This window comes from Canis lupus, chromosome 16 (assembly GCF_048164855.1).
Source record: "Canis lupus baileyi chromosome 16, mCanLup2.hap1, whole genome shotgun sequence".
Taxonomy (NCBI): Eukaryota; Metazoa; Chordata; class Mammalia; order Carnivora; family Canidae; genus Canis; species Canis lupus.
This window is the reverse complement of record NC_132853.1, coordinates 40,272,436-40,298,390: the sequence shown is the minus strand read 5'-3', so window position 1 is coordinate 40,298,390 and position 25,955 is coordinate 40,272,436. Positions and strand designations below refer to the sequence as shown.

At 50.9% G+C, this 25,955-nt stretch overlaps 2 protein-coding genes across 7 annotated transcripts in view; both read right to left on the bottom strand.

Annotated features, from left to right (window-relative positions):
• Window positions 1-676, bottom strand: part of CNP (2'',3''-cyclic nucleotide 3'' phosphodiesterase) — a 7,555-nt gene extending 6,879 nt beyond the window's left edge. The window contains exon 1 of one of the 2 annotated variants that reach the window (XM_072780579.1): window positions 539-676. In XM_072780579.1, coding sequence (XP_072636680.1) covers window positions 539-541 — 3 coding nt within the window. In that variant the 5' untranslated portion in view covers window positions 542-676. Of the gene's footprint in view, window positions 1-371; window positions 503-538 lie in introns of those variants that run through there. The other variant, XM_072780578.1, reaches the window with a different exon arrangement.
• Window positions 1-25,955, bottom strand: part of ODAD4 (outer dynein arm docking complex subunit 4) — a 26,670-nt gene extending 715 nt beyond the window's left edge. The window contains exons 1-12 of one of the 5 annotated variants that reach the window (XM_072780536.1): window positions 25,696-25,950; window positions 22,918-23,034; window positions 22,532-22,682; window positions 21,777-21,838; window positions 21,340-21,505; window positions 19,788-20,012; window positions 19,401-19,608; window positions 13,324-13,410; window positions 11,639-11,835; window positions 8,067-8,167; window positions 5,427-5,511; window positions 2,123-3,091 (exon numbers count right to left, since the gene is read on the bottom strand). In XM_072780536.1, coding sequence (XP_072636637.1) covers window positions 2,547-3,091; window positions 5,427-5,511; window positions 8,067-8,167; window positions 11,639-11,835; window positions 13,324-13,410; window positions 19,401-19,608; window positions 19,788-20,012; window positions 21,340-21,505; window positions 21,777-21,838; window positions 22,532-22,682; window positions 22,918-23,034; window positions 25,696-25,809 — 2,058 coding nt within the window. In that variant the 5' untranslated portion in view covers window positions 25,810-25,950 and the 3' untranslated portion in view covers window positions 2,123-2,546. Of the gene's footprint in view, window positions 1-2,122; window positions 3,092-5,426; window positions 5,512-8,066; window positions 8,168-11,638; window positions 11,836-13,323; window positions 13,411-19,400; window positions 19,609-19,787; window positions 20,013-21,339; window positions 21,506-21,776; window positions 21,839-22,531; window positions 22,683-22,917; window positions 23,050-25,695 lie in introns of those variants that run through there. The other 4 variants (XM_072780535.1, XR_012009019.1, XR_012009020.1 and 1 more) reach the window with 4 other exon arrangements.

Genomic DNA, 25,955 nt, shown 5'->3' with positions numbered 1-25,955 from the left:
GGGCCTCATTCACCACGCCTGCCACCTCCTCCTCCGCCCCCGGCCCCCCACAAAGTCGTGGTCTTTGTGCCTGCCCCAGGCCCGGGCGGCCCAGGGCACCTGCGTCCCGCTCCGCCCCACCGCTTTGCTGTGCGTCCGCGGCACCTCTCGGAGCCACGTGCTCTCCCGCCCTAGGTGACGACACCTGTTGCGGGAAGCGCCGCGCTGGCTTTTCTCCGACGGGGCCCCGGCGCGGGAGGCGGCGAGGGGTGCCCGCCCCACCCCCCCCCGCCCCCCCCGCCCCGGACCCGGCGGGCCGAGCTCCCGGGCGCCCGGCCCTGCCCTCCTCCGGCGGCCGTGCCCGCTCCCCGCTCCGCCCGGGCCTCCCCTACCTCAGGCGGCACCCGACGCCCCGAGAGCCAGAGCTCAGCTCCGGAACCTCGGGTCCTCATTTGCATATGCCACTTCCTCCCGAAAATCCCCCCGAACTCCCGTCTTCCGTGGGGGTGCTTCCCCGGCCCGCCGCCCTGCGCCCGCTCACCCCGCTCACCCCGCTCACCATGATGAGGGGGCGCCGCCGCGGCCTCCTCGGCAGCCACTAGCTCTCCGGGGCCGCCCGCCTGCGCGGAGGGACACGGAGCCCAGCGGTGGCGCGACCCCCCGCGGGCCCGCCTTACATAGCCCGGGGCGGGGGCGGGGCGCGGGGCGGGGGCGGGGCGGGCGCGGGCCCCTCCGCGCAGGCGCGGCGAATCGAAACCCGAAACTGACCCGGCGCGGGGCGCGGGGCGCGGGGCGCGGGGCGCGGGGCGCGGGGCGCGGGGCGCGGGGCGCGGGGCGCGGGGCGCGGGGCGCGTCCCGCCCGGGCCGCAAGCGAGCCCCGCAGAGTTCCCCGGGAACCCTAGACAAGACCGGGGCGGCCCCATTTCTCCCGCCCCGCGTCGGGGCTGGGATGGGGCCAGGGAGGCGGGGTCATGCAAGGTCAGCTCCTGTCTTTATTTAAAATTTTGATATTCATCATGGGGTTTTTTGCGTGGTGTCTTTAACAAAATTACGTTAAAAGCACGTTATATGTTGTTTACTGAGTTTCTTGGTGCCCCGTGAAACGGTGCATCTGACATGCCTCACTCGCCTGTTAGTGGGAGCCCGGTACGAACTTCAGTCCTAACCCTTCCTTCCAGGGACTGAAGATGGAGTAGCCGGGATGGACAGATGAATAATGTAGTAAAATCCTAGCTCATCCTCTGCGGCACCTGTTGAGCCACCACCTCCTCTGCGAAGCCACCGAAAGGTCGGTTGGATTTTGGAGAGCGTCCCGCATACCAAGCGCTGTGCTAAGCACTCTTAGGAGCCTCCCACCAACCCCGGAGGTAGATACCCATTCTGCAGAGGACGAAACCCACTTGCTTACGGAGCCCATTTACTTGACTGTACCGCCTGAGGTGCCGCAGGAAGGGTCTAGCCGCCACTCCCACTGCGGACGCTCCCTCTTCTGGGACAGGAGCTTTCTTCCTCTGGGCTGCTGGAGCGCAATGCCCCTGTGAGTGCCAGCATTCATGTCACTGGGCCTTCCAGGCTTCAGCGTGTTGTCCCATCATCATTTCTTCCATAAAGCCCCACACCGTGCCCTGACCACAGCAGACACTCAGCAAGATGAAGCAATGGCCAGTGGTTGTGCACACATGCCTCCACTCCCAGGCTTTTCTTTCCTTTTCCTCCCCTCTTTAAGCTAACCTGGTTCCTTGGAGCTAACCTGTTGACTTCATCATCCTGAACAACTTTCTTTTAGCACCCCTCTCATTTGTTCCATGAGGTCCTTGGACAGGCCTGGGGAAGAGGACCACATTTCCCACCTTGATCACACTTCAGGTCAGGCCTTGCTTGGCTTGGCGTCTGTGTTTATCACCTGGTCAGGGTAAAGTCAGATTTTTTTTTTTTAAAGACTTTTTGGGGATCTCTGGGTGGCGCAGCGGTTTGGCGCCTGCCTTTGGCCCAGGGCGCGATCCTGGAGATCCAGGATCGAATCCCACGTCGGGCTCCCGGTGCGTGGAGCCTGCTTCTCCCTCTGCCTGTGTCTCTGCCTCTCTCTCTCACTGTGTGCCTATCATGAATAAATAAAAATTAAAAAAAAAAAAAACAAAACAAATAAAGACTTTTTGTTTATTCATGAGAGACACACACAGAGAGGCAGAGACATAGGCAGAAGGAGAAGCAGGCTCCCTGTGGGGAGCCCGATGCAAGACTCGATCCCAGGACCCCAGGACCACAACCTGAGCCAAAGGCAGACACTCAACCACTGAGCCACCCAGCTGCCGCTAAGGTCAGAGTTCTGCCTGGAAAGTGGTACCCCCAATTGGCTCATCATTCTTGAGGACTCTTGTGAGGGCGGCAAAATGACAGACTCAAGGTTTGTAAGAGTGAAAGGTATCTATTTAAAGGGAAAACTAACAGAAAGAGGCCAAGGTGACCTGCAGAGCCCAGTCCACATGTTCTCCAATTAAAGGCAAATCTTAGCTGGAAAGCCCAGTCAAATAAGCCCCCCGAGGTCCCTGGTCCTGAGGCCTGCTGCTTCATCTTTCTTTTTCCATATCTTCACCATTTTCTGCCATTGTCACTTCCGCTGTTTCTCCCAGTTCTATTTTCTCTGCTTCTTCTGACTCTTTTTTGCTGGCTTCTGAAACCCTCCTCTCCAGTTCTTCTGATTCCCTTCTGCTTAATTCTCCTGAGGGTTTCTGGTCCAGCTCTGAAGGCCTCCTGTAAATTTCTCTTGATTCCATCCTGGTCACTTCTAACGGCTTCCTGTCTGCCTCTCCCGCTCCTCCTTCACCCAGGTCTCTGGACACTATCTTGGCAACGTCTCCTGAGTCTTGCCTGGTGGCTCCTGGCCCTGTTCTGAAAGAGCTGGCTTCCTGTGCTTCTCTCTGCCTGTTTTCTTCTTGTTCACTCACTGCGACCTTCAGAGTCTCCTGAGACAGTTCATCTTCTGTCTCTTTCTCACTCTCAGCTGGCTCTCGCTCCCAGTGCTTCACCACCTTCTCCAGCTCGTCTCTCCCTCTTTTCACGCTTTCCTTCTCCTTTGCTGCCACTCTCAGACTTTCTAATTCAGTGGCCTCTTCTGAAACACAAGAGAAAGGAAAGAAGAAGAAAAGTAAAACTTTGTCCATCTCTGGGTTTGGTGGCACCTCAACCCATGGGGGCCTGTGTTTCTGAGAGAGAGCACGTCTTTCCAAAAGCAGAGATAGGGAGTCATTGTTTCCTGAGCATCAGCCCTGTTCCAGGCATCAAGCAGGCTGCAGAGGTGATGCTGTGCAGTGGTCATGGAATTAACGGCATAGTGTCAGGGATTTGAGTTCATAGTCAGAGGACATGAAACTGATGACAGAGAAATCACAGCCAGTGGTCGCACTGCAGGTTGAATAAATGGCAGGGCCAGAATTTGAACCCAGGATGGTCTGCTCTCAGAGCACATTCTCTTTACCTATGAAAAATAACACAGGTGCTGGGAAACGACAGAGGGGTTCTTTTCTCCAGCATCCTCATTCGGCATTACTCTTTGTCTCTGGGAAGTACATTCATCATTTATTAGGAGGTTCCCTATCAAAATATGAGCAGCGTCTTAGCAGGAAGTTCAGGTGGAGAGCTATTTTTACGATTAAAAGGATCCTTGTTCCATGTTTTTATGAGCTACAGAGAAAAGTCACAGTGGCCTCCTGAGTTTCCCCTATACTCTCTTTTTGGAAGTCCCTGGTCTCTATGATGCCCACAGGGGCTCTAAATTCACAGCAGGGACAAGGCCACCATGTGGCGACGAAGACCTAGGCAATGCTGCCACCTGCCATTCTGGGAGGGAAGTGCCCAGCAGCTGCTGCGGCTGCGAGGCCTTCCCAGTGAGTTTTCAGGACACCTCCCCAGCACACAGCCTGCCAAGGGAATGGGGAGCCACGGTGAGCTTCTGCCCTTTCCTTGCTGTATCTCTTCACATCTCTTGCCTCCGTGGATCCTGAGAGCAGCTCTAAGGACATGGGAGCAGAAGCAGATTCCCTCCCTGAGGAGCTCCAGCCACCACGTGACAGGCGCTGGGTAAGAAAAGGCTGGCATCTGGCTGCTGGGATACCCAGAAACCTCACACCCAGTTTCCCGCTGCTGCTGCTGTGCCTGGATCAGAGAGGAGAGAGGACTTCAGCGTAGGTGCCTGGAGGGGGCGCTGTCCCCCAGGGAACACGGAGCCTAGGCCTCGCAGCCTTTCCATGCCTGGCTGCTGGAGGATTACGCCAGAGCCCAGCACGCAGAAACTGTAGAACCAAGGTGGAAGCCCCGGTTTTAGGCCAGGCTGCCTGAGACTGGAAGCTTCTGTGGGACTTTTGCCTCTGTGTCCTCATCCAAAACATTAGTAATCCTTATCAATACTTATTTCATAGTGTTCTTGGAGGAATCAGACAGGTCAGCATATATAAAGCCCTTAGAAGAGAGCTTGGCATAGAGGAGGCACTGAGTGGAGAACAGCCTCTCATCACCCCATCTCCTGGGGCCCATCCCCGCTGACTCCTGTGGGGCCTGGGGTCCTCCCAGCCGCCACCTTTTCCCATACCCTATCCTGGAGCTGGGTGGGACAGGGGGATGTCAAAGGCTTCTTTACTCCCTGGAGGTCAGATCACTGCATGCCCTACCCACACAGGCCCAGGAGAGCAGTAGCACCCAGCAGAGGACAATGTGGCTCCAAGTCAGACAGCCGTGTGGCCCAGACAGGTCACCCAACCTCACTTGGCTTCCACTGACCCCCAAAACCAGTACCTACCTTCTAGAGTGGTGAGGACTGAGCAAATCATTCCTATCTGATGCTTATCCTTGTGCCAAGTATGCAGGAAGAGGCCCCCAAAGTCTAAGTTACTGTCATCCTGCCACCATGTCTTTGTTCCTGCTGTTCTCTGCTGTAATGCCCTCCCTCTTCCACTCCGAGCCTGGAAAACCCTGGGGCATTTTTTGGAGGCTAAAGCAGATGATTCTTCCTCTTTGGAGCCTTCTGGATGGCCCCAGAGATAGCCAGAGTTCTCTGCTTGTGCTCTCAGAAGAGCCATTCCTCCCAGGCAGCAAGCAGTGCTCACACGCAAGGATCCCCTTTGCTGACAACTCAAATCTCCTGGCTTTGCCCCAGGGCTGTGGACTCCTCTGAGGCAGGGGCCCCAAACCTCTGGCTTCCCCAAATCCCACACCTTCCCAGCGCATAACAAGTGCTTAATGAATATCTGATGAGCTAACTGGAGAAATACCGGAGTGGCCTCTCAGGGCAGTCAGCGTGGACTTGGACACCAGCCCAAGATGGGCTGGACCTCCTTCTGACCCAGGGGCAGGCTGGGGCCTCAGGGCACCCTGCAGCCAGAATCCCAGCCCTGGATTGGAGGCACTGCTGGGGAGTACAGGCAGGAACCCTGCAGCCACCTCTGGGTGCTCACCTCTCTCTCTCCTTTCTCTCAGCATCTCCCTGTAGTCAGTTTTCTTCAGCTCTTCAATGATGCCCTTGTTGGCATCGTCCAAGGCCTGTGGGTGGAGAAGCTGGTGACCTCTCCTAACCTGTGATGGCACCCACACCTTCCCTTTCTCCACCCTAGCCCCAACCCCAGAAGGCAGGGCTCTGCACCAGCCTTGCTGCCCTCCCAATTTGCCCAGGCTCCTCTCTGAACTTCTGCCCCGGGGTTAATTTATACTTAGGGACCTGGAATTAGCTACACTAGGAGGTAGGAGATACACAGCTGCAGCTAGGAGATACATGGGCCTCTTTGGGCTTAGATATTTCAGAGTTGCCTTTTGTCTTCTCATTTTGGCCTCTTTACTAGGAGCTTCTTTGGGCTCCAGCTATTGTGAAGCCCTTAAAGCACTCAGTGAGGCAGCCAGCCCTGGAGGGGACTTGGAAACCCACTGCTGGGTGGGACCAGGGTGCTGGCCTGTCTCCCGGGAGCCCTGAGGTGTCTGCAGGTTCCCTGGCGGCCTGGGGCTCAGCCTGTGCGCCTGTTGTTCCAGGCAGAGCAGTGGTTAGCACTCGGGAACCATCCACAGAGAGACCACGGGGGCCTTGGATGCTCTTGTGGGGTATTGATCTTCCCCCAGTATACCTTCCCGCCTGGAGCTGCCAGTCCAGGATGATGAGGTGGCAGGAACCTGGTCTCATGAGGGGCCCATAACAACAGGTGCTTCTCACTGCCTCTCATTTTCAAAACTCTGCCCAGCCTTCAAGGTGACCCCAGACCTCTCTTGCTGAGAAAGCCCAGCCCTGCCTTGCCCACCGGGGGGCTCTCACTCTTACACCTGTTGTACCTGGTCAGGGACAAGGGGTTTTTATTTTAACCTTCCTGCTGACAGCAAGCTTCCTGTGGGCCAGGACCATAGCTGTCACCTTTGGGCTGGGCAGCTCAGAGCCAACCTGCGGTCAGCAAGTATTTACTGGGTTGAACTACGGAGCTGTCCCTCTCTGGTTGTAGGGTGATCACGCAGAAGGGCGTTAAGTGGGAGGGGTGGTGCGTACGAAAGGAGGGGCAGCCACAGCACTTCAGTGAAGGACCGCTTTTCCACAGGAGGGCAAGGTGCACACTTGGGGACCTGACCCCTCTACTGAGGAAGAAGACAGCAGTCCCGACCCAAGCTGCCCTGGGACAGGTGAAAGGAGAGCATAGACGGCCACGTGGTGGAATCTCTCAGGAGCGATTTCCCCACCACAACAGGAGAGAGATGGCCTCACCGGGGTCCTCACAAACCATGAGCTCACATCCTAGAAAACCGAGTAGGTCAGGTCTCTCTGCCACTCCCAACCCTTCAGGTCTAGGCTGGTCTACCAACTGTCTAGGGTCCTGTGGTCCTGCTCCATCTGCCATCATAAGCTGGCCCTTGCATCCAGGCCCAGGGGCTCTTTTTCTGCCTCCTGTAGACACCTCAGGGCCCATGGCTTCCTGTGCTTTCAGCGCGCTTGCCCCTTCTCAGCCTGGTCCTTCGTAGGCCAGCATGAGGCCCACCTAACTGGAGCGTCCTCAGCTGTCACTTCCCAGGGTCCCTGTTCTCTTTCCCAAGCACCTGCTGAACCTTCAGCCTGGTCCCTGAGGCCATGCCCCTTGTGGGGCCCCCTAGTTATTATGTCTGACCTCTCTTAACCACGGGGGCAGGCTCCCCAAGGACTAGAGCCCTGCTTAGTTCACACCAGCAGACACTGACTGGGGTCCAGCTATGTGCTGGTGGGAAGCTCTGGAATTTCAACATGGGGCAGCCTAGGGGTGGGGGCGTGGGAGGTGAGAGGCCAGGAGATTCACTCAAACTGCCTGTGCATCTGTAAGGTCAGCATGCTGCCCCTGCTGAGGGTATGTATCTGCCTGGAGCGGCTCTGGCAGCAGTGGCAAATCTGGTGCACCTGCAGGCTTGCCCTGGCTTCATCTCTGGTCTCTGCCTCCAGAAGCTAGGCCAGCAACTGTCCAACAGAAATTTCTGCCACCATGAGAACCCTCCAGATCTACACTCTCTGGAACCCACAAGCCACCTGCGGCTATGGGACAGCCACATTTCAAGTGGTTTGAAATGTGACTGTGGGACTGAGAAAGTGAATTTTCAATTTTATTTCCTTTTCATTCATTTGAATCTAAATAGCAGCATGTGGTGGCGGCTGTCTTGCTGAGTGCTCTAGAGCCTCCCTAAGCATGTGAGGGAGGCAGTCACACTGAATGTATTTCTTGTCTCCTGGAGGAGGCAGCATTTTCCGAAATGCAAGTCCTAACATCAATTGAAGAAGTTGCAACCAGCATTAAACAAAAGAAAATAAAATGGAAACTATAGGAGAATATAACGGGAAATATCAGCATACAGAGTAAAGGTAAATATGTCTTGTAAAACTTCCATTTCTATTGTTTGTTTATCTCAAATAAAAATAGGTTATATTGGGTTGCCTTATAAACTGATAGCAATAGCCAGAGTGTGAAAGCCACTACCCCACCTAGAATGTGGCCTGCAGTTGGTGGGTAATAAATACCCAGGGACTGGCTGACTGAGGGGCTGTGAGCCTGAGGACCCAGCCACCCCCTCCCCACAGCCAGCGCCCAGTGGGGTGGGCAGCTCACGCTGATGATGGCCTGCTGTGCCTCGTTGTTATGGACCAGCTTCGCTCTCTCCAGGGCCTTCTCAAAGTTGCTCACCGCGGACTCGAAGTCTCTCAGCTTGACTGGAGAGCAGGGAAGAGGTCACAGCACAGGGAGATTGTGACACTATGTATTGCACAATGTGGCTGCCTGGCCCCTCCCAGGATCAGTTAGAAGCCCCAGGCCTCGGGCAGCAGTACTGAGCTGCCTACCACCACCCTTTCCATCACATTTCTGAGCCATCTCACCACTAAGGACCAGAACCTGGGAGCCTGAGTCTGGACAGCAAGCCATTCAGAGAGGCCAGAGAGGAAAGAAGGGTCTGGGGTAGGGCCTGTGCACACATCATGTGTCTCCAGGGCAGGGAGACAATTCCATGTTGCCCCAATTTAAAATTGTTGCAGAAGTGGAAATCCAGGGGTGCCTGGATAGTTCAGTGGTTGAGCGTCCACCTTTGGCTCAGGTCATGATCCCAGGGTCCTAGGATGGAGTCCTGCATCAGGCTCTCCATAGGGAGCCTGCTTCTCCCTCTACCTATGTCTCTGCCTCTCTCTGTGTCTCTCATGAATAAATAAATAAAATCTTTAAAAAGTGGAAACCACATATATATATACACATTTTATATATATATACATATACACACATATTTGTATATATGTGTATATATATATATATATTTTTTTTTTCCATCCAGTATGGGGCTGGAACTCATTACCCTGAGATCAAGCCTGAGCTGAGATCAAGAGTCGGATGCTTAACTGACTGAGCCACCCAGGTGCTCCTGGAAATCCATATTTTATTTAATTATTTCATTTTATTTATTTTAAAGATGTATTTATTTATTCATGAGAAACACACACACACACACACACACACACACACACAGAGGCAGAGACACAGGCAGAGGGAGAAGCAGGCTCCAAGCAGGGAGCCCGACACGGGACTCGACCCCCGGTCTCCAGGATCACGCCCTGGGCTGAAGGCAGGCACTAAACCACTGTGCCACCGGCGCTGCCCCCTATTTATTTTTTTTAAATAAGGATTTTATTTATTCATGAGAGACACAGAGAGAGAGGCAGAGGCATAGGCAGAGGGAAAAGCAGGCTCCCTGCGTGGAGTGAGGAGCCTGATGTGGGACTCGATCCCAGGACCCTGGATCACAACCCAAGCCAAAGGCAGACACTCAACCACTGCGCCACCCAGGCGTCCTGACATCCATATTTTGAAACTGTTCATTCAAATTGCCCAAACATGCTGTGAAGGCCAAGAGAGATACCAAAGGGCTGGATGTGACTCACAGGCCAGCAGCTGGAATCTAGCCCCCACACTGGCACAAGCTGAACCCAGAGAGGAAGTGGCAGCTGTCCGAGCTCACTCACCCACCCACCTAGTTAGTGCTGGAGCTGGGACCTAATCATTGACTGGCTGACTGACTGCCCAAGGTGTCTGCCAAAGGTTTCTGAGCCTGAGTCGAGCCCTGTGTTGAGCTCAGTGCTCAGCATGGAATCTGCTAAAGTTTCCTCCTCCCCTAAAATAAATAAATAAGTAATTTTTAAATATTTATTTATTTATTTTAGAGAGAGAGAGAGAGAAAGTGCACAGTGGAGAGGGGCAGCAGAAGAGGGAGAGAGAAACTTTAGCAAATTCTGTGCTGAAAGCAGAGCCTGACACAGGGCTCAATCTCAGGCCTCTGAGATCAGGACCTGAGCTGAAACCAAAAGTCGGACGCTCAAGGGACTGTACCACCCAAGTGCTCCAATAAATCAATCTTAAAAAAAAAGGAGCAGGGATCCCTGGGTGGCGCAGCGGTTTGGCGCCTGCCTTTGGCCCAGGGCGTGATCCTGGAGACCCGGGATCGAAACCCACGTCGGGCTCCCGGTACATGGAGCCTGCTTCTCCCTCTGCCTGTGTCTCTGCCTCTCTCTCTCTCACTGTGTGCCTATCATAAGTAAAAAAAAAAAAAAATAAAATAAATAAATAAATAAATAAATAAAAAAAAAAAGGAGCAGACTGAGGACAACATCGACCCTGAGGGGTACATTGCATTTCCCTCTCAGCTTACTTGATGTCCTCCTAAGAACAGGAAAGGGTTCTAGGGAAAGCACCAGTGTTCACAGCTTCCCCCAGTTTAAACTTCCAATGGCTGTCTCTACTTGTGCTTTTAGGGAAGAATCTCTGATTTGTAAAGAGGCCCATGAAGCCCTGCGGATCTGGCTCCTCATCACCCTCCCCCATCCAGACCTTCAGGGCCCCCAGGGGCCTGGGCTGACACTGGCCTCCCTCAGCTTCTTAAATCCACCAAACTCCTCCCCACCTTCTACACACTGTTCCTTTGGCTGGAAAGCGCTGTCCTCAGCTTTTAGAATAGTTGGTGCCTTCTCATCCTTAAGGTTTCTTTCTTTCTTTTTTTTTTTTTTAAGATTGTATTTATTCATGAGAAACACAGAGAAAGAGAGGCAGAGACACAGGCAGAGGGAGAATTAGGCTCCCTACAGGGAGCCCGATGTGGGACTCAATCCCCAGACTCTGGGATCATGCCCTGAACCACTGAGCCAGCAGGGTGTTCCGCATCCTTAAGGTTTCTACTTCAAAGTGATTTCCTCAGACATGAAGGCAGGAAATGGTTACCAATGGTTATCCCCACTGAATGCCCCACTTGGTGCCTCAAAAGTGCCAAGGAAGTATTTGTGCTAAGAATAATGAATGATGATGCCCTTGACTCCAGTCCCTGCCACATCGCCTCCCTCCCTTGGGGTCCGCTGCACACTGGGGTCAGGGAACTGGACTCTAGTCCCAGCCTCACTGCTTACTAACCTGTGGCCTCAGCAGTTTCCTTTTTTACTTTGTATTATGAAATATTTCAAATATACACAAATGTAGATGGAGTATAGCAAGCCCCTACTACTCATCATCCACCTTCAACAATTATCAAAATATCACCAACTCTGTTTCATCTATTCCTGCTCACCCCTATCCCTTGCTGGGTTATTTTTTACAACTTTATTGAGAAAAAATTAGATATTATAACATGCACCATTTGTAAGTATACAATTCAGTGATTTTTAGTAACTTTATGGAGTTGTGCCATGATCCCCACAACCCAGTTTCAGAACATTTCCATCGTTTTGAAAAGGTCCCTCGTGTGACCTGGGGCAATCAGCTGAACCTCTCAGTGCCTTAGTTTCCTCACCTGCAAAATGAGGACAATCATACCTTCATCCTTAGCTCACATGGTAAGTAGGTGTAAGAGTGCACATGGGAAGGGTACCAAGGCCAGAGGAAATGAGCATTGTTTTGATGATGACACAATGCTGTGCAGATCTGCAGCTGGGCTCCTCAACAGCAGCTTCTGGGGTGTCCCAGGCTCTCGCTGAGCTTAGCTTAAAGAAGGTGTTTACCACACACTGGTTAAAATGGAAGGGTTGATCCTCCACTCTCAGAGTCCAAATTCAGCTGGTGGGGGATGCACTGGGAGGGTAAAGGGTTCCCAGCCCTGGCATGTCAACTCGGCCTAAGAGCTGGGAAAGCAAGGGTAATCCTTCCAGAGCCCCTACCTTGTGCCTGTGCCACCAGAACGCTGGCGTTCAGCTGCCACTCGATGTCCCCTTCTTCCTCAGCACACTGCTGGGACTTCTCACCATAATGCTGGGCCTGCCAGGCCTGGTCCAGCTCCAAGTAGCAGCGGCCGATCTCATGGAACAACCAGGTCTTCTCCAGGGTGGTTTTTGCCAGAGGGATCTTCTCCTCCCACCTGGGAACATGAAAAACCAGGGTCAGTTCTTTCCACGCAAACTGTTTACTCGGCCACAGTGGGCCGAGGATTCTTAGCCAGTGGTGGAATAGAACCTGTTCTCCAACTACCGGTTCTTTCAGAACGGGGGCAGAGCCAATAAGCATTCAGATATTTTAAAACTACCAAAGCCATTTTGGTACATTTACAGATGGAATCTGATACCACAATTGAAAATAATGTTTATAAACTTGCATTTCAAATAACATAAAAATAACATTGAAGAGTATTATTAAGTATATAGGAGATAAAAGCCACACAGGAAAGATGAGAATGGGAAAAAATGAGACATCAATAAAGTGAGATTAGAGTTAGATCTAGTCTTTAAGTGGTGAAACTGAATAATTTTTCTGCTACTCTTCTGCATTTTCCAAATTAATATTCTAATAATAGGCATAAGTTTCTTATATTTTCTTACAAAAAGAAATGAACGGGTAAGTGAATTCTTAAACTCATCTGTCTTTTGGCACATAGACACCAGGGGCCATCCTGAAAACCAAGTTATGTGGAACAGAAGGATCCCCATAAATGAGCCTAATCTGATCCAGCGCTGGGCACCCGGAGGACATTTGTTCTCGGTGCTATGTGAGTGGGCCCGCGGAGCCAGCCCTCCCAGTGCAGGCTTGGCCAGGTCAGGTCCTGCCCTGAGTCTCTCAGGGGCTGAGTTGTGCCACTGGAGCTGGTCACCAGCCCCAAGGTTGGATATCAAAAGTTCAGCAGTTGGGCCATCTGGACAACTCAACCTTTCTTCCCAGTGACCCCATGACCACACTCACAGAAGACCCTCAGAAGAGGTCCCCAAGGTCACTTAGTCTATCAGTTTCTAAACTTGCTCAAGGTAAGGAACATCTGGAGGGCTTGTTAAAAACAGGTTCCCAGGGCATCTGGGTGGCTCAGTTAGTTAAGTAAGCATCTGTCTTACTTAAGGTCATCATCTCAGGGTCCTGGGATTGAGCCTCACAGGGAGTCTGCTTCTCCCTCTCCCTCTGACCCTCCTCCCAACTGATGTGCTCTCTCTCTCTCTCTCTCAAACAAACAAATAAAATCTTAAAAAAGAAAGAAAGAAAGAGAGAGAGAAAGAGAGAAAGAAAGAAAAAAGCAGGTTCCTGTGCTCCAACCCAGACCTGGAAAATCAGAATTTCCAGTCAGAGATCCCAGTAATTCATGCACCTGTGCCCCTGTCCCTGGGAAATTGTAAGCAGAAGCGGGTTCTTTTTTTTTTTTTTTTTTTTTTTTTTTTAGGGAGCAGAAGCGGGTTCTAGTCAATTTAACGGATGAGCCCCAGAGCCGATAAAGTGACTTGTCCATGGTCACCTAGCAGAGCCAAGAGCCAAACTCAGGTCTTCTGATGCCTCTTTGCCTGGCACACTGGCCCTAAGCTGGGAGTCCAGTGTAAGGGTGGGAAGTCCTGGCCCTAGGGTGGGGAAGGGGCAGTCCTTGGTCACTCACGTGTCAATGGCTTGCTGGAATTTCCCAACTCTGGCAAAAACCCTGCCAATGTTGTCAAGGGCTCTTGACTTAGCATCAGGAAGGTCACTGTGGGGAAGAAGCAGGATATGTTGTTCACTAGAAATTGGCCATTCTAGGGGCACCTGGGTTGCTCACTTGGTTAAGTGTCCAACTCTTAATCTCAGCTCAGGTCTTTTTTTTTTTTAATATTTATTTATTGAGGCACCTGGGTGGCTCAGCTGGTTAAGCATCTGCCTTCAACTTAGGTCATGATCCCAGCGTCCTGGGATCAAGGTCTGCATTGAGCTCCCTAGTTAGTGGAGAGTGCTTGTCCCTCTCTCTCTGCCCACCGGACCATGCTTGTGCATGCACATGCTCTCTCTCTCAAATAAATTTTTTAAGAATATTTATTTATTTGGGGGGAGGGGAGACGCAGAGACAGAGAATCTTTCAAGCAGACTCCCCACTGAATGAGGAGCCAGAGGTAGGGCTCCATCCCACAACCCATGAGATCATGACCTGAGCTGAAACCAAGAGTCAGACGTATAAACCAACTGAGCCACCCAGGTGCCCCTCATCTCAGGTCTTGATCCATATTGGGTGTGGAGCCTACCTAAAAAGAAAAAAAGAAAGAAAAAGAAATTGGCTATTCTAGGCACTGTGGAAATTGAAGAGAGGCAAAGAGGGGCAGCCCGGGTGGCTCAGCGGTTTGGCGCTGACTTCAGCCCGGGGCGTGATCCTGAAGACCCGGGATCAAGTCCCACAATGGGCTCCCTGCATGGAGCCTGCTTCTCCCTCTGCCTGTGTCTCTGCACCCCCACCCCCCGTCTCTCATGAATAAATAAATGAAATCTTTAAAAAAAAAAATGAAGAGAGGCAAAGACAGGAGCCTTGGCCTCAGTGGTCCAGTTGGAGGGATGATCCCCAGGATGCATAGCTGTGGCACAAAGACCCTCTCATGCCCTGTGGCATGAATGAACCCCATTGGAACCTTTCCGGAGAGCAACCATCCAAGAGTTTACAAACATGTCCCTTTGATGCACCAGTTCCTTTTCTAGGAATTTACCTTGAGAAGATAATGTGACAAGAACACTTGTTAAAGCATTGTTTTTAATAATAAACATTGGAAACAACCTCAATCAGTGACCCAGCACTGGCGATTTTTGTGTATTAAAAAAGTCCCTAACATATTAGGTTTTAAAAAGTTAGATTAGGGACACCTGCGTGGCTCAGGAGTTGAGCATCTGCCTTTAGCTCAGGGCGTGATCCTGGTCCAGGGATTGAGTCCCACATCAGGCTCCCTGCATGGAGCCTGCTTCTCCCTCTCTCTATGTCTCTGCCTCTCTCTCTCTCTCATGAATAAATAAATAAAATCTTTTTTAAAAAGTCAGATAGGAGTATATACTACATCTGTTGCCCCGTTTGTGCTAAAAATAATAATGCAGGCCTGAGGCATGATGCTGTGTTCCTCGCCTGACAGCAGAGGAGTGAATGGGATCATAAGGTGAACAGGGTACTGAGTCCAAGTCTAGAAGGTGAAAAAGGCTAGAAGCAGATTCTCCTCAGAGCCTATGGAAGGAGCGTAGCCTTGCCAACACCTTGGTTCTGGCCCAGTGATAATACCTTTAGACTTCTAACCTTCAGAACTAGAAGAGAATGAGTGTGGGGCATCTGGGTGGTGCAGGCAGTTAAGCATGTGACTCTTGCGTGTTAGTTCAGGTCAGGATATCAGGGTTGGGAAATTGAGCCCCATGTCAAGGTTCAAGCTCAGTGTGGAGTGTGCTCAGGATTCTCTTTCCGTTCCTTCTCCCTTTTCCTCTCCTAACTCACTTGCTTGTGCTCGCTCTCTCTCTCTCAAGTGAATACATAAAGTGTTTTAAAAAATTAACTTGGGTTGTTTTAACTCACACCGATCTGTTAAAAAATTCGTCCTCGGGATCCCTGGGTGGCTCAGAGGTTTAGCGCCTACCTTTGGCCCAGGGCATGATCCTGGAGTCCCAGGATCGAGTCCCAATAGGACTCCCTGCATGGAGCCTCCTTCTCTCTCTGCCTGTGTCTCTGCCTCTCTCTCTCTCTCTCTGTCTCTCATGAATAAATAAATAAAATCTTTAAAAAACAATTCATCCCTAACAAATTTAATAAGAAAATCGTGCCCCAATGCTCCCCCCTCCCCAGCATCTCCTTCCACTCTCTTCCTCCTCATCACCCCTCAAGGCCCTGCCACTCAGCAGGCTCCTAGGTCCCCCATGAAACTTTGCTTCTTGGACTCATTCTCCCCATCATGGCCGAATCTGCCTTTCAAATATGCAGGTCTCATCAAGCCATTCCCCTTCCCACAGATACATGCACACAAATGTTGCTGTGCTTGATGGCAAAAGTGGGACAGTCTGAGTGTCCGCCCACAAGGATGTAGCTAAAGATATTACTATGCACACTGAAATGGATTTGTCTGGAGCCATTTAAAGAATTAGACCCTTTCTGAGACACATGCTTTTGGGTTTTGTTTTGTTTTTTTAAAGATTTTATTTATTTATTTATTTATTTGAGAGAGAGAGAGCACAAACAGGAGGAGCGACAGGGAGAGAGGGAGAAGCAGGCTCCCCACTGAGCAGGGCTCTATCCCAGGACCCTGAGATCATGACCTGAGCTGAAGGCAGATGCTTAACTGACTGAGCCACCCAGGCGCCCAGAGACACGTGCTTTTTAAAAATCAAAAAATGAGTTGCTTTTAAGAACCCTAGGTATGTGCATATGTACATAAATGTATAGGTAAATACGCTGAAAAGGGGCCAAAGGACACGTGTCAACATGGCCCCAGGTAAGTAAGTGGAGTGTGGTGTGAGGAGAGACTTCTAAGTTCTGCTTGAAGTGCCACAGAGTAACAGACCAAATACAACACTAACACTAGCACTTGTGTAAAAACAGACTCTTCCTCCATTTGCAGTCCTTTCCGGCATGGGAACTAGACTGCCACTCCCCCCAGGTCTCACCTCCCCGCCCTGCATCTTCCATCTGTGCCACTTCTCTCCCTCCCCCTCTGTCCGCTTGGCTGACCTGTCCTCTCTGAAACCCTCTCAGCTCCCAGCAGGGCTCCCACCTGCCTCTCTCCTTGGACTACGGCCATACCGTGCACTTGCTGCTCTGACAGCACCTCTGATGGCAGCCTCCCCTTCTAGAGTTGCTCTCTGTATAGTGTGATGAATGAATAAGTTGTGATATATCAATTCATTCATAATACTATGCAATAAGAAATAACAATAGCAATGAGAAAGCATGCAAACAAATCATCTAGAGTATCTGGAGTAAGAAAGGCTGGGGTGACCAGAGACACTGCTGAGACAAGCTGGGGTTTGAGCTGTGCTTTGAGGGCCAGCAGGCTTTGGGTGGGGGGTTGACATGCAGGGTGGGGGGGGGGGCATGGCTGATTAGGATGAGGGAGTACCTGAACCGACAAACAAGACCAGAGGCCCGTTTATGGGTGGTAAAAAGGGACTAACATTGCCAGAGGAACACCTATGTTTATTTAGTCACTTGGCATGCATTTATTACATGCCCACTATTGGGAAGGTGCTGGAAAAAGAAAGATATAAGACAGTTCTTTCCAAAGTCCACAGTCTAATGGGGGATCTAGAATCCACATGGTGTGTAGAGAGGGATCACCAAGGTGGGGGCAGGGGGTGGATTTCTAAATCATGCTGGGGAGGGGGGGGTGCGTTACTTGGAACTTTCCTGAAGGAGACACATTGACAATTTGAAGGATGGGAAGGAGGGAGTTGATGAAGAAAGAGAAGGGAGTCCTGTTTAGGGGCTACAGGAATAGAGCCATAAGGTATTGGCTGGGGCACAGGATGACCAGGGGCCAGGAGAAGACAGGTCAGGAAGGGCAGCCTGAGTTTAGCAGAATCAGGAGCTGGAACTTTATCCCAATCCTACCACTGGACTTGTTTTGCACAGAAGGGCCAGCTGGGCTACAAGAAACCCAGGTTGGAGGAATCAGGCAAGAGTGAGAAGGGTCTGGACTGAGTGGTGGGAGGGAAACAAAAAAGGACCTCAGAGACAAGGAGGAGGAGGCCCAGACAACATGCAGGTTGGCTGGGTGCGAGCAGAGAGGGAGGGTTCTGGGAAGCTGCCCTGTCCCCTTCTTGATGACTGAAAGGCCAATAGGGCCATCCTCACAGATAAAGAACCCTGGAACAAGAGGTTTAGGAGGAAGATAGGGGGTTCCACTTTGGATACATTAAATTTAGGGTTTCTGTGGGACATCCAAGTGGAAATGCCTTGGAATCAGTTGGATATGCAGGCCTGGCGCTTGAGAGGGAGGTCTGCTGAGAAGTTAAGATTATAAGTGAGTCTTTAGGGCAGAGGAGATGGTTGCATTTGTGGCATTATATATACATATCTGATTTAATCCTCATAATCTCTAGGAGTAAGAGATGAGCAAACTGAGAAGACAAGCAATTTAATCAAATCCACACAGCTTCTGAGTGCCAAAGCTAGGAATCAAAGTCAGCTCTGTCTCCCAAGCCATTGCTTATTTTCTACTTCTGGACTGGCCAATATGTGATATTTCTGTTCAATACAGCAAAGGCCAGTGAGAAATGAACTGGGAATAGATAGCACATGGGGCTCAGGTGAGTGAGGAGAGGGCAGGGGGGTTTGAGAAATACAGTTTGAGGATGCCTGGGTGGCTCAGCTGTTTAAGCATATGACTCTTGATTTCAGCTCAGGTCATGATTTTGGGATTGTGAGATTGAGCCCTACATCAGGGTCTGCACTCAGTGCAGAGTCTGCTTGAGATTATTTCCCCCTCCTTTTCCCTCCTCTTCTGCTCCTCCCCGACTCATGCTCATTTTTTCTCTCTCAAATCAATAAATAAAATCAAGAAAGAAAGAAAGAAGAAAGAAAGAAGAAAGAAAGAAGAAAGAAAGAAAGAAAGAAAGAAGAGAGAGAGAGAGAGAGAGAGAGAAAGAAAGAAAGAAAGAAAGAAAGAAAGAAAGAAAGAAAGAAAGAAAGAAAGAAAAGAAAAATTTGATCCAAACAGAAGAGTGATGTGGAGGGCTATGAAGTGGGTTCAGAGGGAGCCTCAAGTGCCAAGTGATGCCATGTGCTTTTAACCTTCAGGCAATGAGAGACTGAGGCCTGTGTGTCAGCAGGGGAAGAACTGCTGGGTGAAATGCATGCCTCTGGAGGTGACATATGGGAGCCCCTGGGGGCAGGAGAGCCGAGACCTGACTGTGAATGGAAATGGAATGATGGGAAGTAGGGAGAGGCTCAGACTGTGGGGCAAGTGGAAACTAAGTGGAAGAAAGTTGTGGAAGGTTCCAAAGGTTAGAACCAGGATGCCTGGAAAGTGACGGTACCTTTGCCAGGGGCCCTCATGTCTAGGGGAGAGCTGACAGTTGGTATCAGTATTATTATGGATACCCAGCACAGTCTTGAGATCTGTACGTGCGCTTCTCCTGTCCTCTCTCTTCTGCTCTATCGGGAAGGGGCTATTGATGGGCTCACAGGACAGAGGAGACCTGGCTGGGAGAGGTGAAGTGCTTTGCCTGAGGTCCCCGGCTGTGAGGCACAATTTGGAAGCCCAGGGCAGTCTGACTCCAGAGCCCATGCTCCTGGTCAGCACCATTGTACCTGAGGCCCTGCTTCATCTGACCCCTGCCGTTGGGTCTGGCTTCTTCTTGGCCACTCTTCCCCTGGTAAAATGTCTTCATGATACTTCCCACAATTACCATTTATTAGCTATGTCACTCTCTTTGTTTTGCATCTGCGGGGAGATGACCCTTGTGTCTAGCCCCTGTTGTGTTCCCCCACTAGCACCATCTGGCAGGTCTGAGGTTAATGTATGCTTGTTGAGATGATTTGAAAATAGAAATATCCCCTCAGAACCACACTTCTGGGAGCTTTTTGGTATTTGGGGGCCACTGCCTTCCTCCTTGTGGCAAAAAAAGCTGACAAACTAGGTCTGCCCTGTAGCCACCCACCAGCAGCCCTGGCAAAAGGTTGGCTTGGAGCCCCTGCCTGCTCATCTGTGGGCCCATGGGCCTCAGCCACTCGGAACTTCCCTGGGCACTCACTATTCCTTGGCGATTTCCAAGTCCTTTCTGTGGCTCTGTAGGGCTGCGACCATCTGCCCCAGCTCAATCTGGGCATTCCCTATGCAGCTGTACAAGTTTCCAACCAGCTCGTCCTTGTTGGGCACCTCCTCTTTATTCCATTCCAGCACTTTCTTCAGCACTTTCTCAGCTTTCTGAAGGCTCCCTTCAGCACTGCCACTGGTCAGCACTAGGAAGGGAAACAGGGTGGGGGGGGATTCGGTGGTGGGAGCAGCCTCCTCAGGCTGATGGGAGAACCCGCCTCCCCCCCAGATATGACCCACAGGCCAGCGAAACCAGGGGTTTGGGCCCTGGTGTTGCTCTCCCACCACGTGGCAGGGACCTCGCCCTCCTGAGAATGCTACCCACACATATCAATGTCCTCGAGGCTCTTGAGGATGTAGTGGGCTGTCTGTGAGGGACGGCGCTTGCGGTCCCGCAGCCACTTCTCTTGCATCAGCTTCCGGTCCCGCTCGCTGGCATAGATGGGCTTCTGCTGTCTCCAGAAGTTACTGCGGGTATCCAGGTAGTTGATGCCTGTCATGATGAGGTCCTCCACGGTCAGGCCATGCTTAATGGTGCCTTTGATCAGGTCTGGGAAGAATGGTGTGAGGAGAAACTGACTAGAACTGGTGTCTAAGGGAGCCACCTCCTCTTGGCTGGGGATTCCTGCTGTGGGGTCCCCTGTGGGGCACTCTGCTTTGAGCTGAGGAGAGCAAGAGCCTGTAGATAGCAGAGTGGTTCTATGTGGACCCAGACAAGGCTGGAGCCCCTCTTTCAGGCACCCCCTGCAGAACTTATTGCATAGGCCTCTCATGGCAAGATATAAGGAGACAGCAACTGGCAGACAGCTGTCTGAAAGGACTCCAACCCTCAGGGCCCCCTTATTTCAGGTCATGTCCTCTGAGGAGACTGAGTATGAATGTACAACCTGGACCCGGCTGCCAACGCCAAGGGATTCCCCAGGTGCCAAGTGGGCCAGTGTCAGTTGGGGGCTGGAGGCATGTGCCCAAGTCTGCCTGCCTGCCAGACTAGAGGTTAGAGTTGGCAACAAAACTGCAAGGCTTCTTAGGGTAATTTTCAGGCTACCTCTCCTCCGTAGAAGCTCCTCTGGAGGAAGTGTCCAGGCCTCTTACAGAGATGTGCCAGCAGTAAAACTGCTCCTGAGACACAGGCCTGCAGGGTATCCTGCAGATGACCTCAGGAAGTCAGTTCTGGAGAAAAGGCATTCGATTCAAGGATGATCCCTGCTTAGGCTTGTCAGCTAATGGCAGTATGCCTACCCTCCCACCTCATTTCAAGGCTCAGCCTATTTCCTGCCACCACCCCACAGTATGGTGGGAAAGAGCTTTAGGCTGGAGGTTAGGAAGCTGGCCTCTGGGGTCAGCTTCACCACGAACTTGCTTGGCATCTTGGACTAGTTGTTCCCCAGTCAGGGTCTCTCTTGCCTTATCTATAAAAGGAGGAATTAGACCAGATGAGATTTTGGAACATTCTAGGACTAGTATCACAGGATTCCCCTTTTAGCACATCCCAGCTGGATTCCTTTGCCCTTTCTACAAATTGAAGACCCAGGGGATACCCCCTCTAAGGACCAAAGTGGTAAAGGAACTCCAATCTCTAGGGTTCCCTCCCAAGGGTACCATAGTGCTAAGGGCACTGGTTCTGAAATTGGACATCCTAGATTCAAACCCAAAAGCCCTGTTACTGTTTACCGATATGTGACCTTGGGTGCGTTATTTATCTTTCTGCACCGGAGTTTCTTCATCTGTAAATGAGAATGAGAATACTAGGAAAACCTGTCCACAGGAGCATGACGGCTAGTGTCACATGACAGGCTCCATCTTCAGCTCACACATTAAGCATCTGCCCCAGATTTCCTTAGCCCCAAGCTCCCTGTTGCAAACAAAGCATCTGAAACCTTCATCCAATAGGAGCTTCTCCAGATACTCCTTGTCCACGTAGAGCTCGCCCAGGAGCTGGCGGACAATCTTCTCACTCTTGAGCGAGCCCTTCCTCTTGGACTCTCTCTTGGGGTGATGTAAGAGTTGTCTCATGGGATGAGGCTTCTGCTGGGCTTTCATACTCTGGGAAGATGGAGCAATACCCAATAGAGCCTCAACAAGGAGCACAGAGTGCCCAGACATGGCCCCAGAGTCTGTGATCCCAGACATCTCCTCCAGGAGCTCTCTGGGGGTCAACAACCATGGAGTGTGTCTGGTTTGGGGACAGCTAGACTCCTAAGACCCCTGTGGAGCTGGGGCAGCCGTGGGGTTCTGCCCCACGGCTGCCCATGATGGGCAGGAACTGACTGCCCCCAGGTAAGAAGGCCACTGAGACCTCAGGTAAGATCCTTACCTCAGCCTGCTTGCTTAAGAAGGAAAGGTTCCCTTTGTTCTCTAGTTTAATTGAAGAAGGACCTGCAAGAAAAGAAGCTGGGGCTCAGCTATGCTAGGCCCTCAGGCATGACCTATTATACCTTTTTACGTAGAAATGGCTGCCTTTGGGGGTGGTGGTGGTGGTAGAGGTTGAGGCAAAGATGGGTCTGAGCAGGAATAATACTCTCCTAAGAGCCAGGCAAGCCCTCCTAGCCCAAGGCATGGCAGCCAGATTTCCAAACAAAGGCAGTCCCTGAGCACTGGGGGAGCTCCCCATTCCCAGCTATTTCCACACTCTGCCACCCACAGCAGCAACTTGTATTCTCCTCCCTCCTCTCTCTACCACTAAACCAATGGGTAAGGCTGGTCCTTGGTTGCATACATGGTAAAAAAGGAAGCCAGGTACTAGGGAAGATAAGACTCAAGACCCCATTCTATCCTATGAAACCAGGCCAAGGGCAAGCCTAGTGTGAACAGCCTTTGCATCTGGCTTAGAGAACCAGAAGTGGCAGAACTGAGCTCAGTGGATCAGGGCCTGTTCTCTGGATAGACAGTTCCCAATCTTCAACAAAATCAGCAGCAACCAAAAAACAAAAAACAAAAAAAATCATCAGCAACCAAATCCAACCATGAGATTCCCTGCAGGCCTGGTGGTGGCTGCTCACTCATTGTACCTTCAAGCCTAAGGATTCCAAGAGCCTCCCTGATAAGGGCATAGGTCTGATGGTCACTCACTTCCTACTGAGTTGTTGATGGCTTTCTGGGCTTTCTGAATTCCAACTTTGAATTCTCGGTCAGGCCGCAGCTTGTAGCCTCGATGATAGAACACCAGGGCAAACTCAAAGTCTCCCATGGTGTACAGGGTCTCAGCCTTTTGTAAAATCCCCTGAAATGGGAGGATGTCAAATTGAGGTAGCAGACAAGGCCTTATAGGACTTAGGTGTGGTGGTACAGAGGATCCTGAGTGGAAGATAAGGTGGGGATACAGAGGCAGGTAGCTAGGTAGGTGACCTAGTGAGAGAAAAAGGCATCAAACCCTAAGCACTCTGGCTGGTTCTCCAGCTTCTTCTAATCAGAGTCTATGACAGGCAACGGCAGTGGTGAAGGCCAGATGGAGTTACCTTGCAGAAAGTCGGGTCACCCTGAAGTGAAGCCTCAGCATCCTTCAAGGATTGCTCCAGCTCTCCCATCTTCAGGAAGCACTTGGATCGGGCAACCAGGCAGTTCTTATCTGCATTCTGAAGGTGAAGAGCCTAAGAAAGGAACCACCCACCCAGGTTGACAGGCACCAGGCAGCACAAGGTGGGAGCTTGATCGGAAAGAGCACCCAAACCCTCTTGCCAGAATTTTTTTTTCTTAAAGATTTTATTTATTTATTCATGAGAGACACAGAGAGAGGCAGAGGAAGAAGCAGGCTCCATGCAGGGAGCCCGATCCGGGACTCAATCCCGGGTCTCCAGGATCACACCCTGGGCTGAAGGCAGTGCTAAACCACTGAGCCACCCGGGCTGCCCTCTTGCCAGAATTTCAAGGGGACTCCTCCTCAAGGCCAGCAAACAGGTCTCTGGATCCTTTCAGACACTGATCTTTGCTCAAACTGATTGTCTGTATGTAGCTCATCTTGAACAAGTTCAAATCACTAGCTATTATTGTGAAAGGCACTGGTGGAGATGTGTGAATATGCCACTCTGTGGACTTACCACATTTCACCAGATGTCTGGGGTTCCTCCAGCCTGCTCAAGCAATAGAAGCTTAGGAATTTTAGTGTGGACTAAATTCAACCACAACACTCAAAATACATTTCAGAGGCTGAGCATTCTGAAGGCTAACAAAATAGATTTTAGGACATCTGTAACTTGAATCATCCACTCCCCTAACTCTCTTTTTATATAGCTTATTGAGAATGAATCATTATTTCAGGAGATTAAGATGAAAATGCTAGCAAAATCAAAACTGTAATTTGGGCAGTAAAGAGGGAATGGAACACTTCTGCTCCCCATGTCCCCTCTTCTGTTTGAAATCATCATTGGAGGGGTACCTGGTGGCTCAGTCAGTTAAGTGTCTGCCTCTTAATTTTAGCTCAGGTTATGATCTCAGGGTGGAGAGATGGAACCCCCAGGTGGGGTAGGGCTCTGCACTCATTGAGGAGTCTACTCCTCTCTTTCTCCCTCTTCCTCTGCTCCCCCCACTCCCCCACCCCCCACAACTGAGCATACATGCACAGGTACACACACTCTCTCTCTAAAAATAAGCAAACGGGGATCCCTGGGTGGCTCAGCCGTTTAGTGCCTGCCTTTGGCCCAGGGTGTGATCCTGGGGTCCCGGGATCGAGTCCCACATCGGGCTCCCTGCATGGAGCCTGCTTCTCCCTCAGCCTGTGTCTCTGCCTCTCTTTCTCTCTGTGTCTCTCATGAATAAATAAGTGAAATCTTTTTTTTTTAAGATTTTATTTATTTATTCATGAGAGACACACACACAGAGAGAAGGCAGAGACACAGGCAGAGGGAGAAGCAGGCTCCATGCAAGGAGCCCGATGTGGGACTCGATCCCAGGTCTCCAGGATCATACCCTGGGCTGCAGGCAGTGCTAAACTGCTGCGCCACTGGGGCTGCCCAATAAGTGAAATCTTTTTAAAAAATAATAAAAATAAAAAAATAAAAATAAGTAAATAAATAAATCTTAAAAAGAAAAGAAAAAAATCATTATTGGAGCTGTGATGTATTGTTCTTCTTGAGGTATCAAACTGCACTCATACCTATCTAAGACCTTTCTCCTTTTCCAGGAAGAGGAAGTAACTACTGGCTTTTGTGGAAGGTGTCTACTTCTCTCACTTAAAGCTATTTCCCCTCAGGGTGTTCTTTTCTCTTTGCCTGAGGGCTTTTGAATTCAACAGCTGACCCATCTGGCCAACCATTCGGGTTTTGGGGTGTGATTGATGATTGAAAGGGACAAAGACTTTGGGTAGCAGTGGAGAAGGTTGATGTTAGGAGGAGTCTTGGGACTGGTAAGAGGACTATCCTACCATTTCTTCTAGAACAAGAAGTGGGCTATTCGTTGTAAAAGAAATTGTGGTAAGAACATCGAATAGCTTGGGGCGCCTGGGTATTGTAGTTGGTTGAGTGTCTGACTCTTGGTTTTGGCTCAGGTCGTGATCTCAGGGTCTTGAGATTGAGCCCTCAGTGGGACTCCACACTCAGGATGGAGTCTGCTTGGGACTCTCTCTCTCTCCCCCTTGCCCGCTGCGCATGCTCTCTCTCTCTCTCAATAAATAAACAAAACTTAAAAAAAAATAACATCTAGTAGCTTGTGAGAGAGTTTGTATGGTGGTTAACACCTCAGTACTGGAATCTGAGTGTCTGGATTCAAATCCTTTCTCTTGCCAGTTCAGTGATCTCGGGTATTTACTCAACTTCTATATCAGTTTCCTCATCTATAAAATGGAGTAATAACAGAACCTCCCTAGGGTTGTAACTGCCCTTAGCAGCGGTGTGCCTAATATCTGAAAACAGCGCTTAATCCCCACAGGGTGGGGTTGAGCAATTTGTACTATGATGTACAATAATGTTATTTACTCGTCATCATCTGTGAGCAACTGCGTGCTTGAGATTTCGCCACTTGTGCATGCAGCCTCGAAGCCAATTTCCCAGCCAATGATGGAAAGAGACCAGTCACAAGACATTTATGTAAAAAAAAAAAAAAAAAAGGCAGAAGTCACTGTTAATGGAGAGAATGGTTATTAACAGTCAGGCAGGAGGCAGGTGGGAAATGGTAGAAAATGGCCAAGCATGACAGGAGTTGACGGCAGTGCGTCAATCAGGAACAAATGAATAATAGAAACAGTAGGGTCCTCCAGGTACCACTTGGTGATGGGTGACTGGGAGGTTCAGAGACCGACTCACGTTACTGAAGCTGTGGGCGGCTTTAGAGAACTCTCCGCACAGATACAGCCGCTCGCCCTCCGCCATGTACGAGGGAAAGGTGCTTCGCAAGCTGTCGGCTTCTGGGTCCGACATGGTGGCTGGATTCGGTGACGCTGAAGTAGAAAAAGGGAGGAAGAGAAGCCGGAGAACCTCGGTGCGGCTTGTAGAAGCCCTGTCGCTTAGCAACCGGGCGGCGCAGAGATGCTTCCGGCCCCTCCCCTCGCTCCTGGGGCGGGAGT